The following is a 13,484-nucleotide window of genomic DNA, read 5'->3' on the forward strand; positions in this document are numbered from 1 at the left end:
GGCAATTATGCCCTGAAAGCACACAGGCTAACAAAGGATTAGCCCTTAAAAGCAATAGCCTGTTGCATATTCATATATCTCATACATGATGCATAAATTCTTTTCAAACAATGTGTGTTTTCTGGTTATTGTCAAGTTCTCCCCCTTAATCCTGTTGGCTCCTTAAAGTCAGGAAGGAGGTGAAAGAAAGTTGGTCTTTTCCAATAAGGACACAAGAATTCTTCTCTTGGGGCTTTAGGTGTCCTGTTGCTGTTATCTCTGGGCAAACAATTTCTTGATTATCCCATCCCTTTCTTGAGCTAGTTAAAAAAGTATCTTAAATTGCATAGTTTCAATTTTACATCATGTTATAACCTAAAACTATATTTACTACTGAAATAATTACCAATATAGCCGGACGGGACGTACATGAGCTTGTCTGGACTTTGCTGCCTGACCAAATAGTGGCAACTGTAGAATTTTACCCCAGAGACACTTTTGGCTAGCTGGATGCTGCAGCTGGGCACTTGGAGGCAAGTTCAGCATGCAGGAGCTCAGGTTTACCTTTGGTGGAGAAGCTTTAAGGCGAGGTGAAGGAAAGGAGTCAGTTCTGATGGAGAGTTTCGATCCAGAGCTTTATTCCTGGCCCACAGGCCTCTGGATCCAGCACCGGCTCCAGGAGAACTCCCAACCATGTGGTTTGCTCACCCTTTTACCCGGGGCAGAGGGGGAGGGAAGGAACACGGGGAGCACCAACCAGGTACGGGCGGGGAAGTGTCAAGGGACAGAGGACACCTGGATGGCCCAATGTCCTTCCAGGAGGGGAGGGCATCTTTTGAATTCTGCCAATCACTGGACGCCCTTCTGGAATGCCAGGATTGACAGACAGCGCTCAGCAGGGGTCAGGGTGTGGAAAGGAGGGATGATTGACACACCTGGCAGGGAATTATCAGGGAGGAACCTGGGGTATCTGAGGCAAACCATGACATCACACTGCAACATACCACACTACTTAATAAAATACAGTACTACTAACTAAGACACCATAACACATATAGTATATTAATTTATATATATATATATATAAATTTTAATATCTGTGAAGAGCCTATCCTGTAATATGTACTTTTCACAACACCAAAGAAGCCATTGCACCTTTAAGAGACAGCTGACAAATCAGAAGGAAATGCTCAGCTTGTTCACAGGGTGAGAACGAAAGGATTCTTCCAGATGAGTTAAAGTTTCAGAAACTTTATTTATTTACAATCCTACTCTATAATCCTGTAGGGTGGTATTTACAGAAAAATGGACAGGCACTAAATGAAACAGCCTAACCTTCTGGAGCTAACTAAACTAACTAACCTTCTAGGACTAAGTCAGGTTTTTAATAAAGCTGCATTCAACTTTGGGGATAAAAAGGTGATATTGCAAGCAGAAAGAAGAAGAAGCAGAAAAGTTGCTGACAGACAAAGGGGTAGCAACCCAAATAAAATGACCCTTACAGCATCTACCAATTAGATTAAGAAAAAGATGCAACCAAACAATGCATGACTACAGAAAGCTATAGGATAGGAACTAATTATAAACTATGTTTAGAAGCATAATAAATGGCTTCTCCTTGATTCACATTAAATTGTGCAGAGTCTTTTTTCTTTTCTCCACATAGTCCTACTCTAAATCCTACTGTACTGTCCTACTCTACAATCCTACTCTAAGATGGCTATGGAGAAAATGGTCCTGATATGATTATAGCACCGTTTGCTTCTCCATCCTCCTCTTCACTGAGATGATGAGTGGTGCCAGGGTGGATGCAGCCTCGGCTGTTGTTACAAATGGATGCTGTTCACAAAAAAAACCCCAAAACACAAAAAAATGAATACAAAAACAAAAACAAAAAAGAAAACAAAACACAAACCAAAAAAAACACCAAACCCAAAACAAAACAAATAAACCAAAAACAAACAACAAACCAAACAACAAAAAGACAAAGAACAGTGAACAGTGAACCATTACTTTCCAAGCTCAGTGCTTCACAGGCTCAGTTGGGATTGCTCTGGGTCCTAAAAAGACCCAGAAAGAGGAGCAGTGGGACCATCTGCTACCCAGCAGTCATGTGCAGGACCCTGCCATCACAGGCAAACCTGGCCCAAAATCCCACTCATCCATTTATTCAGGTTTCTTTATCTTTTTGGGATTTTTGCCCTGCCAGTGCTCTAGAAATGGTGCTTTCTGTCCCTGGGTTTTCTTCCTTTCAGGAAACTCCAATGGCTCACATAGGTCCCTGCCTTTGAAAGACAGGCACTGTGCTGATTCCCACAGGGACAGAAAGCAGTGTCTGCCTTTCCATGCCTTACCCCTCGTGTGCTGGATGGCACCTTCCTTCCCTGCAGGGCCAGCCCAGTGGCACTGGGCCCTGCAGTTCCCTCTCTGCCACACAGCCTGGCAGTAACCCTGGCACAGTTCCCGTCTGCTTGAGCGTGCCAGGCAGCAGATGGGGCTGGGACAAGTCCCTCCCAGCTGTCCCTGTTTGCATGGCAGAAACCTCTGAGGGTGGGCTGGGGGGCACAAACCAGGGCCCCTCAGAGTGAGCCCCCCACAGCCCCTCCTGCCCACAGCCAAATCTCTGACCCCTGGGCTGGGACTGGCTTCCTTGGGTTCCTCCACCACCATTTCATGTCTCTGTACCCTGCATTGCTCTGCTTCAATTCTTTTGCCATTAGATAAAACTGAGCACTCCACCAAATTACAAAAGAGGGTGACAGAAACAGTCAGAGGACAGAGTGCCTCTCCTCTCAGGAAATGCAGAGCGAGCTGGAGTTATTCAGTTTTGTGAAGGACAGGCCTCAGGGAGACTTTATTTCCACTTTCCAAGATTTCAGAGTGGCTTTGAAGAAAGTGGGGGACATCTTTTTTAACAGGGTCAGTTACAATAGGATATGGACAAATATTTTTAAACACAAAGGGCATCTAATCAGAGTAGGTCTAAGGAAGAACTTGTTTTCTTGGAGCATGGTGGAACCCTGGCACAGCTTGCCCCAAGAGCTTGTAGGTGCCCCATCCCTGCAACCATTCCCGCTCCGGTGGCAAAGGGCTCTGAGCAACCTGATCTCTTTAAAGATGTCCCTACTCATTGCAGGACACTTGCACCACAGGACATTTACAGGGCCCTGCCACCCAGCCCAGACTAGGATTCCTCACTGTTTTCATTTGAAGAGCACCAAGAGTGGAGGTGAGGAGGAAGGGGGCTCATCTGCTGCCTTGGACTTGAGTGGAGGAGGAGCCCATCCCTCAGAGCCTGTTTCACCTGCAGCCCCTTCACATGTTACCTGCAGGAGCTCCTTGGCAGACCAGCGCCGCGCCTCGTCTCTCTGCAGGCAGCAGCTCAGGAAGTCACGCAGGCAGGATGAAAATAGGTTGGGCTGCTGCAGCTTTTGTCTTCCTCCTGTGGCTATCAGGAGTTGAGGCTGGGGAAAAAGGAGACACCAGGCTCCACCTGCTTCTTTCCCATCTGTCACTGCTCTTCCAGATCCCATTGATTAAGCTCCACTCTGCAGTGGCAGTTTCTGCCCTGGCAGAGACCCAGAGATGACTTTCCTTTACCAACCAAAAACCCAAACTCCAATGCAGCCACAGCTTTCCCACTGTCCTGCAGATCTTGCCTTGGCAGCTGATTTCATTGCCTGACCTAGTTAGTGGGAACTACATCAGCACAAGCACATTTCCTTCCCTGAGTATTCATATCAGCTTGAGAGGTGTTTTGGAAGAAGGACTTTGCTATACTAACTCTACTGCATCCAAGGGTTAGGATATGAAAAGTATCTCTGCAGTGCTTCTTGTCTCTTAAGCACAGCTGCCATAAAACAAAACCAATCAAGCTTTTTGCTTTGTTCTTGAAAACAATGGGAATTGGAAGGAAAGAAAGGAAATCCGCCAGGTATTTTTTGCTTTGTTCTTGAAAACAATGGGAATTGGAAGGAAAGAAAGGAAATCCACCAGGTATTCCTCAGGTAAGGAAACAAGCATTTGGAACCTCATCTTCAACACAGACACATTAAGATGCATGCACAAATGTACTGGGATGAAAACGCCTGCTTGGACACACAGGAGCCACCTGCAGCTCTGTCTCTCAGCAGTCTGAAAATTTCTGCTTTCCTTACATGGAAAAGAAAAACTTTTCTTGGTCAAATCAGAAGGAGAGGTTCCATCCCTATGGTGACCCTCGACTCATTTGGCTACACAAGTCAATGCATGAATGGTAGGCCCATCCCAGAAAGTGCCAGGAAACAAACGGGAGGTTTTGGCAGGCTCTCCACATCACCAGGCTCTGGCTTGGTGATGTGGAGAATGTTGCTTTGGGCTAGGAGAGAAACACGGTCACTGAGTGTTTCAGCAGCACTGCACAAGAAGCAGAAGAGACTCTGTGGCCTTTACACCCTCATGCCCAGGTTTCAGGCATGCTTCCCAGTGAGAAGAAACTGCACAGGGGGTTAAGTTCCTCTCTAAAAACCAGTGCCTTAGCAACTTTCTTGTGTTTGGGCTTCCTTTCTTCATTTCTGGAAATGTAACACCAGTTCTGAGAGGCTTGCCTTGTGGTTTTAGGGGCATCTTCACAGACAGACAAGTGGGAACAACTTGAAACCCAAAGCAAATGTTGCCTGAGAAGAGCTGGGGAGTGTTTGCCTGTGGTGAGGCTTGAGCTGTCTGGCAATCCCTTTCCATGATGTGCACAAACATCCAGCTGCTCCCCAGAACTCAGTCCCTCTGGGCATGCAGGCCTCTGGAAACCCCTGAGGATTCCAGCCTTTCTCCTGCTCAAGAGCATCTAACCTAAGCTGAGCTCCAGTTTCTTCAGCAAGGCCAAGGATGCTCACTTCCATGCAGCTGACAGTGTCCGTGGAGCTCAGCAGGTCTTTCTGATACTCCTCAGGCCAAGGAATTACAGTGTAGATTGGCAAGACATCAGCTGATTATTATCCAGTGTGGTTCATGTGGAACCAAGCTCTAACACGCTGACAAGTCAGAGGGAGAGAGCTCATTCTGCTTTTGCAAGATGATATTTAGAAACATAAGACACTAACTTGGAACTATTCAAACCTCAACTTGCAGAATCCATCTCAAATAGACAAAAATAACAATGGCAAGAGGCCTTGGAGTCTCCATAAAAATGCCCACCACTGTCATGATAACTCTGTGCTCGTGGCACTGAAATAGATGGTGACCAAAGAGACTTTGCTATTATCCTCTTTAAGCCAAAGGAGAATTTCAAAGCCAGAAATGGCAATGCACTCCCCTTGTGTACAAATAATTTATGTGGCTTTCTGTCCTTTTCCCACATCACCAGAGGTGACAAAGGGGGTTTTATCCTGACTCTCAGCTGAGCTCAGCCACTGGCCATGGTAGGGAGCTGGAGTCCTCCCTGTCATTAGAACTGTGCAGGCCAGGGATGGCCCTGCTCCTGTGGTAAAGAAACACAGCACCGGTGTCAACTGCCCACGCTGGATCCCAGCCCAGGCACCTGCCTGCAAGCTCATCAACTTGTTAAAGTACCAAGAAACAGCCAAGGGTTTGGCAAACAATTCAAACTGCAGTCGGAGAAAAACACATCCTAAACTTAACCAGGCCACCCACATATGTGACTGAACAATGTACAGATGACTTGAAAGCCTGAAAGTTTTGAAGATCCACAGGATTTGGAAAAGATGCTACAGAATGGAAGAGAAGAGCTGTGTTTAAAAAATGAAAAAGCAAGCAGAACTGCTTGGGCATTGCTTTGGTAGTAGGTTTTTTCTCTTTTCCTTTTTTGTTTACTTTTCTTTTTCCTTTTTTTCTTATGTTTTCTATAAAATTGAAACTGGGAAGGTCTAACCTCCATTGCTCAGGATGTTTATCACATGTCTACCCTCTCCACTGAAAAATTCTTGTCCTTCAGAAACAGAGTTCCAACATTGTTCAAAAATCAAGTGAGAAATGCCAGGCATGGCTGGAGGCCAAAATGGCAGGTTTCTGAACTGGTTAGGTTTCTGAACTGCCACTTCCCTTTCTGATACAACCAAAGCTACAGCAGATGCTGATGTGTTGCAGGGGCATTTTTAGAAGGAGACCTTGGTGGAAGTGGTGCCAGCAGATGGCAATGGGATTTTGTCCAATGGCACACAGAACACGGGACAGGTGAGGAAGACAGTGGGATCAGTGAGTATTTGCACCTTACCAAGACAGGAGTTGCATTCCAGGAAGGAACTTCTTGTTCCACCATTTCAATGCCCATGATTCCCAAAGACCATATGTCCACTTTGGGGCCACATGGTTGACCTGTCACCACTTCAGGCGCCAGCCACCCAGCAGCGCCGGCCATGGAGCTCCGTCTGCCCTGCTCAGGGCTAAGCTGAGCAAAGAGGCCAAAGTCAGCTGTGGAGAAAACCACAAACCATGAAAGCCAGCTCCAATTAGGAAACCAAGCAAAAGAATTCCCCACTCTCAGACTAAGAATGTGCTGTTGAATCTCCTGGAGAACTGTCCACACTCGATTTCCTTGGGGCTTTAGCCAAGGGAGTATGGAATTGGCCACTTCCAAAAAAACCCAGGTTTCTTAACGCTGCTCACAGCAATGGACTTCATTCCCCTGAAGCTTTAGATTGTAGATTCCTCTGTCTAGAAGGGACACACACAGAGCAAGGCCACTCTTGACTGCTTGTGGTTCCTTATACCTCTGTGCACGTTGTAACTGCGCCTTCAGCTCGCAGCAGGGGTCCCTGCACTGCCACCAGCACCATTTTTGGGGAGCTGGCAGTCACGCCAAGCAGCCCCACACCCACATCCCTGGAACGCTGCACCTGACCAAGAATATACTGACCCAGCTTGACAGAAGCGTCAGTTCTGAGAAGGATGTTGCTGCTCTTCACATCTCGGTGGATGACGTGGTTTGAATGAAGAAATTGCAGTCCTTGCAGGCACTGAGAGAGAAAACAGAAAGAGGAGGTCAAAAATGAGTGATGTGATTTCATCACACAAGAAAGAAAACAAAGAACCTAAAAGATTCCCTCTCCAGGGGAATGGGGAATAAGGGCAGAACAGTAATGGCCACTGAGAGGAAGAGCTTGCTGCTCCAACACTTGCAGAGCAGGACCTTTCTGAGGAAAGGCACGTCAGCTTTTGAAAGAGCAACAGCACCTGCTGTTGTAGGCTGTCCCCTGCCGACCAGCCAGGATGACTCCTGCTGCAGTGGACGTGCTTTTTCCTTGCAGAGGACAAAGGAGAGGTTTTGAAAAGAAAAGTCCCTCCCTTCAGTCTTTAGTGGATCATTTTTGGGTGGGAGGCTGCATGACAAAGATTTTCTTGCTGGCCTCAGCACAGGCTTTGATGTATCACACCAGTCACTTTCCAGAAGCAAAGAGCATTTTGTCTGCACTACTATCCTTTTCAGCTGAGGACTGTGAGAAATGAGTCTTTTTTCTTTGCTGATCATTTCAAATCCTGCCACCAGCACCTTTGCTTTCACAGGCAAGGAATGCAGTGAAGACAGACTCCAGGCAAACATTTAGAGAGGCAAGGTGGAGAACAGCAAATACAAATAAAAATACAAGAGACAGAGCGAGAATACAACAGCAGGAGATAAGAGTACTGGCACTGAGTACAGGGAGTGCAGGGGCACTGGCAGGCCTTTCACTTGAGATGCTTTTACTTGCCCATAGAATAGCAGCAACACAGAAACAAAGCTTGGCACAGGAAATCACTCCAGCTCTGAGCCCCTGTTTCCCAGACAATCCTGCCCAAGCCCTTGGAAACACAGATGGGATTGCTGACCTCCTGACTGATGGCTGCCATCTCATCTTCAGACAGGCAGGTCCAGCTGATGACATTGCTCAGAGTGCCTCCATCCATGTACTCCATAACCAGGGACAGTTCCTCACCCACGAGGTAGCTGAAAGAAGGAAACAAGGGCATGGAGATGAATGTACATTGCTAGGTTGCTGTTTGGAAAAGACGGGTTGACTCTTCTTTTCAGATCCCTTTGAGACAAAGACAACATAAAGGAATAGACATCCCTTCTTGGCTGTGCATTGTTTGCCATCTGTGCAGTCTCAAAGAGAAAGGTGCAGCTGCGAAAAAGGAGATGTCTTAGATGGGCAGCAAGCAAAATGTGCAGTTTAATAACAGCCCAGATAAAAAGCCTGTCATTCATGGTGTTTCTGGAAAAAAGCACCTAGTCTTCCTGGCAGGCATAGCAATGGAAAACAGTGGCAACAATCCAAGGGAAATCCTTGTTAGTTTACCTGGATGTAAGAAGACACTTGAAAAAAATCAAGCTCCAAAACAAAGTGGTGGCTGTGAATATAGAGATCATTGATTTAGTAAGACACAACTCATCCGGGTTTTTGAAGAATTTTCAAATGCCATGTGCCAGCAAAGACTCATGCAGACAAAATGCAATCTCTTCCCATCCACCGGAGATGAAAAGAGCAATAATAATTAGCCAATAATTACAGCTCTACTTTCTGCCACTGACCAAAGTGGGTTTTTAACCTCTCATGTTTGCTTTATGTAAACACACATCCATGGGATAAGACCATGACCTCTCACCTGTCTAAATAATTCACAACATTGGGACCCCTATACCTCTTCATGATCATTATTTCATTAAAGGTTAGCTCCTTCCTCCTCAGTCCTTGAAGATTTATTTTTTTTATTGCCACCTAAAATGACATTGAAAATCAGTAACTTGAGAGGTTGGTGGCACGAGACAACAAGGAACGTGGAGTGAGTGATTTTGCAAAGACACAGCTGAGCTGTGCCAAACTGCCTTGTGATTAGGCCCTGCAGTAATTAGGAACTGACATTCCAACAGCCCATTTCTCTGCTCCCTAGGGAGCCAGTTACAGGACACGTGGGGCCACTGACATTTTGCCTTGACCACTTGGTAACAGCGGTGTCTCAGTTATCACCCACAAACCTCTGACCACACTCTCTGCTGCTTTGTTTGGGATTCAGAAGAAGTAATCCATGCCTTAATACTCTGTGGATACATCCTGGGCTGTGGGCAGGGCTTAGGGCTTTCAGGGACACCTTGCAGATCTCTCCCTATGTGCAGTTCCCAAGTGCAGCACTGCAGGTGGCTAAGGAACTACCAGTAACTTTCAGATGGATTTGCTGGCAGCCAGAAATGAGAACTCAGGACTCTGAAGCTGTAGACCCAAAGAGCAGTGAGGTGCTCGAAGGCACCACCTTTGTTTTAGCAGTGGAGAGCGAGTGAGCGCGTCCTTCTCTGAAAGGAACCGCTGCCCTCCGTGCCTTCCTTCCGGCAGCTGAGGAGGACAAAGTCCCAAATGTGTTCTGTGGGCTGGTGCCAGTCTGTGCTTCGTGTGACTTTTCAGCACAGCTCTGCCCAAAGCTCCAGCCACAGCTCACATCAGAGGGGAATGCCCTCAAGTGCAGCAGAGTCTGGCAGGGGCTGTTCACATTTACCTCTCCTCCTGTGGCAGTGTCGAGTGCTTTACAAACATCTCCAAAAGTCCTAGAACCAAAACAGAAGCAGAGAAAGGAGAATCCATTTAGATCTTGCAGTGAAAGCCAGCCCACACAGGTGATCTGTGCTGTAAATACCACAGACCTGCAGGACACTGGAAGCATGGAGATGTCTTTGACAATGCCTTCTGAGCAGACTTAGAAATTCTGATCAGCACTGACAATCTAAGCCCAGTGCCTGAACACATTTGCAGCTTGTCTGGCTTTACACTTGATACCTATTCCACCAGCAAAACACCTGATGCATAATTTTGTACAATTAACATTGCTTGGACTCACCCACTGCCAATATTTTCCAGTTCAGTGTATTTTAGAATAGGATTTTCCATCTTCACCATTCTCCCTGAGGGAAACAAAATGCAAGATGTTCACTTTAAAGCAGAGATCCCACCTTCTAGGAGACACAAAAGGCAGCCCCACTGTCTGGGGCTCGGAGCCCTCCCTTGGTGGACAGCTGGCTAACAACAACAGGAACAGGAACTGGAACAACAAGAAAAGAACAGCAGGCCCACAGCACAAGTGGCTGCCACAGAGACTGATTTCCAGCATCCTTTGAAGTGAGAGACCTCTTGAAAGCAGACACACAGGGAAGCACAGGGAGATACATTCAGAGGAGACTTAGAGCAGAAGAGAATACCTACCAAGGCAAGTAAGTTTGTCATCTAGAAATATTAAGGAGAGCTGGAACTAACAATGCCTTTGTTTTCTGGGGAATAAACACTGTGAGATTTATGAAAGGTTTCCTACTTGCTAAGATTAAATGCACCTGGACATCTAGAATCAATTCATCTGAACAGATGCCAAGTTCAGAACAGGAGGAATATTGCCAAGTGTTCCCATCTTTTCCACCTTGCAGCAGTTTGCCAGAAGAATGCCTCTGCATTTGTAAACCAGAGCAGCTCATGCTAGAACCAATCCCCACGGGGCTTTCAGCATCAGGACCCTCACCCTTTATGAGCAGGCTGAGCCCAAAGAGGCCCTTGCCCGTGCCCCGCATGAAGAACCGCGCCGCTTCTCTTCACCCTGACAGCGCGGCTCAGTCGCTCCCATTGCACTCGCCCTCTCGGCACCGCACACGTCCCCATCTTCCCAACTCGGCACGGCGGGCACAGAGGACAGCAGAGCTCCTCAGGCGCCCCTGTGACACAGAGAGCTGCCCAGAGGAGATGCTGACCCTCCTGTGAGCCCAGGCCATGCGAGGCAGAAGCCGGCCCAGAGCAGGGGCTGCGGCCTCAGGCAGCTCCGCGCTGCAGCAGCTGGGCAGCAGCGGGACCCTCCCAGCTAAGGAAGGCTCCAGCCTCTGCATTCCCACAGCCCTCAGGGGCAGGGCACTGACCACAACAAGGCTGGCAAAGCCCAAGCATGAACACTGACAGGCACTGATGGGAAGAAGCCAGAGTGAGCCTGAGCCCCGGACAAGCTGTTGCCCCCATTCAGGACACAACAGGATGGGCTTTGAGATCAGCCACCAAGAGGCACAGATCAGTGCCCTTTTTGTCCCAACAGGTGATGGTAGACACAGAATCCACTGGGCTCTCTTCTCAACCCTACCAGATCTTATCTGAGGGCACAGCACTGGCAGCTGTTCAGGGCAAGGAGCAGATTCACTGAGTTGTGCTGCAGAATCACAAAGGGCTTGATGTGTTCTCCTAGAGACTGATCTCAGCAGGGCTTCTGCCAGTGGCTGGGACTCAAGCAGTCACAGCCTTCTGCTGATCCAGGAACAATCCCTGCTTCTGCCTTCAGCAGAGAGGGAAGCTCAGGCAAACTCCAGCCAGTGTAAGCTGCCCTCAGAGGCAGCAGGAACTCTCAGAGCTCTCTCTTGCTGCCTCGGAGCACTGACAGCACTTCTGTGACACTAAACTGATCAGAACCTTTGGTACAGCTATGCTGACTCGTGCACACAACACACTGTCCCTCAGATAAGAAAGATACCAGACGTACTCTGCTGCTCCAGGGAGTCACTCACCATCTCCTGTTGCTGAGCAGCAGCTGGGTCAGCACGGCAGGTGAACCAAGGGCTCAGGCTCCACTTCTTCAGCTGGAGAGCAAAGGCTCCTTGGGATGGCGCTGCTGCTTCTGCTGCAGCTTCAGTGTCAGAGTCGGTGTAGATCTGAGACAAGAAATGAGTTGATGTCAGGAAGGTGTGGCAGAGATTGCCCTGAAATGCAAGAGAGATTGCCATTTGAAATGCAAGCCCTTAGGAAGCTGCTGTCAGCCACATGCAGAGCTCCTCAACTGGATTGCTTTGGATGTCCACTTGTGAAACCAAATGGTCAAAACCAAAGGCTGGTTTTACTTGAGTTCATAGCCATTTTCTTGTTCTAAAGGATGACTGCAGCAACGACCGCTCCACTTCCTCCCAAAGACTCCTTTCCCCCTCCTAGGTCTGCAGATATATTTGCAGCTCCTCATTCTAATGTTCTACCTCCTGCCCTGAAATTCTCTTTTTCTGCACCTTCCTCAGGAAGAGCTTATCCTGCAGCATCTCTGGGTGGGTCAGTGCCTGGGCCTCGTGCCAGCCTCGGGGCTCTTGGTTGCCCGTCATTTGCTGGAACTCTCTGCAGGCTGCCAGGTAGGATGGCGACACTTCCACCTCAAGTCAAACAGAACAAAGCAGTCAGAGACTACAGCTTGTCCCCGTCAGCCAGGAGTCATCGACTGGGAAGAAAGGAAAGAAAAGGACAGGAGCATTCACAAGGGATACAGACAGCTTGTAGCTCGTATTCCAAATCTATGTGAGTGACCATGTTCACCTGCAAAAACACCTCAAGAAACAAGGTCACCTGGAAGAAACCAGCAGGAGTTCATTCGGATGACTGCTGGCTAAATGGCCAAAGGAGTAATGTCACTGTCAAAAGCATCAGCTGAGATCCAGCAGAGCAGGAAGTGTCCTTGAGAGCAGCTCTGACAGAGGCCTCATCAGGATGGCACTCAGAGGCATCACCCACCCCTGCTGCTCTGCACTGGAAAGGCAAGGAGGGCAGAAACCACCCCTTGGGTGACTGCAGTGCCTATTGCTATTTCCCTCACTTGCTTTTCTAGAGCCTTTTGCTCCTGAAGGAGGCAATTCATTTTCTCTTTGATAATTTTAATTTTTTCGTCTAGCCTCTTCTTCCTTACCTTGATCCTAGCCTCAGTTTCCTGCAACTGTGCCTCCATCTGTTTGTCAATTTTCTGTAAACAACAACGGAAAGGGCTCTCTTTCATGAGTAGAGTGGCTGCCATTCCTTCATTCACCTGTTTTTGTGGATTGCCCCTCTGCATAGGGAGGTTCTTCTCCTCTTGGATGTCTTCATTCCTCCTCTTCACTGCCATGATGGCACTCTGAGCTTCAGGCAGCTCTGCTTGTGGCTCTGCCTTGATGTTCTGTACACACAAAAGCAGAGCAAGTGACTGAGAGCTGCCATCAGGCTCAGCTTTTCCCTCTTTTAGCTCAAAATCACATTTATTCAGCCCCTTCTTTCTGCTTCCCTACCCAGCTCTGTTTCCACTGTAACCATCCTGTCCCAGGGCTGATCTCTGCAGATTGCAAGGCTCTGTGCTTCCATTGCCTGTGGGACTCCTGGCCTCCTCAGTCCCAGGAGATCTGGTTTATGCCCCTCTTCCTGCCCTTCCCTCTGTGCCCTGGCCAGTCAGGCTCACCTGGCCATTCTCCTGTGGCTCTTCCACCTGCTGCCTGAGCTGCTCTTCCTGCCCTCGGGCAGGGAACAGCTGTCCCTGAGTCTGGCATGGCAGCTCAGATGAGGCAGTGTGCTCCTGCTCTTTTTCAAGAAGCACCTGCACAGAAAGCAAGAGAAGATGGGTTTCAACTTCCCATACACCCTTTGTGGGCCAAGACTCACAGACTGCTGGGCTCACACATTCCCAAAGCACTGTGCTGCTGCTCTCCTGGGTCGTTCTCTGCCTGAGGGGAGGCACAGATTCCAAAGTGACCCTGGCCCTACAATCAGGGGCCATCTGGGACTGAAGCTCCAAGAGCCTCT

General features: G+C 48.2%; 1 protein-coding gene across 1 annotated transcript; it reads right to left on the reverse strand.

Moving 5' to 3' along the window:
* Window positions 1-1,725: 1,725 nt before the first annotated feature.
* On the reverse strand, window positions 1,726-13,272 carry LOC131093331 (serine/threonine-protein kinase PAK 2-like; the record flags this gene model as incomplete). The annotated part of the gene is made up of 8 exons (XM_058040490.1): window positions 1,726-1,818; window positions 3,306-3,443; window positions 6,188-6,384; window positions 6,830-6,929; window positions 7,780-7,897; window positions 8,557-8,669; window positions 12,532-12,867; window positions 13,144-13,272. Coding segments are annotated over 8 exons (1,224 nt in total), but the record flags the coding sequence as incomplete, so codon positions are not given.
* Between the last annotated feature and the right edge of the window lie 212 nt (window positions 13,273-13,484).

This window comes from Melospiza georgiana, chromosome 25 (genome assembly GCF_028018845.1).
Source record: "Melospiza georgiana isolate bMelGeo1 chromosome 25, bMelGeo1.pri, whole genome shotgun sequence".
NCBI lineage: Eukaryota > Metazoa > Chordata > Aves > Passeriformes > Passerellidae > Melospiza > Melospiza georgiana.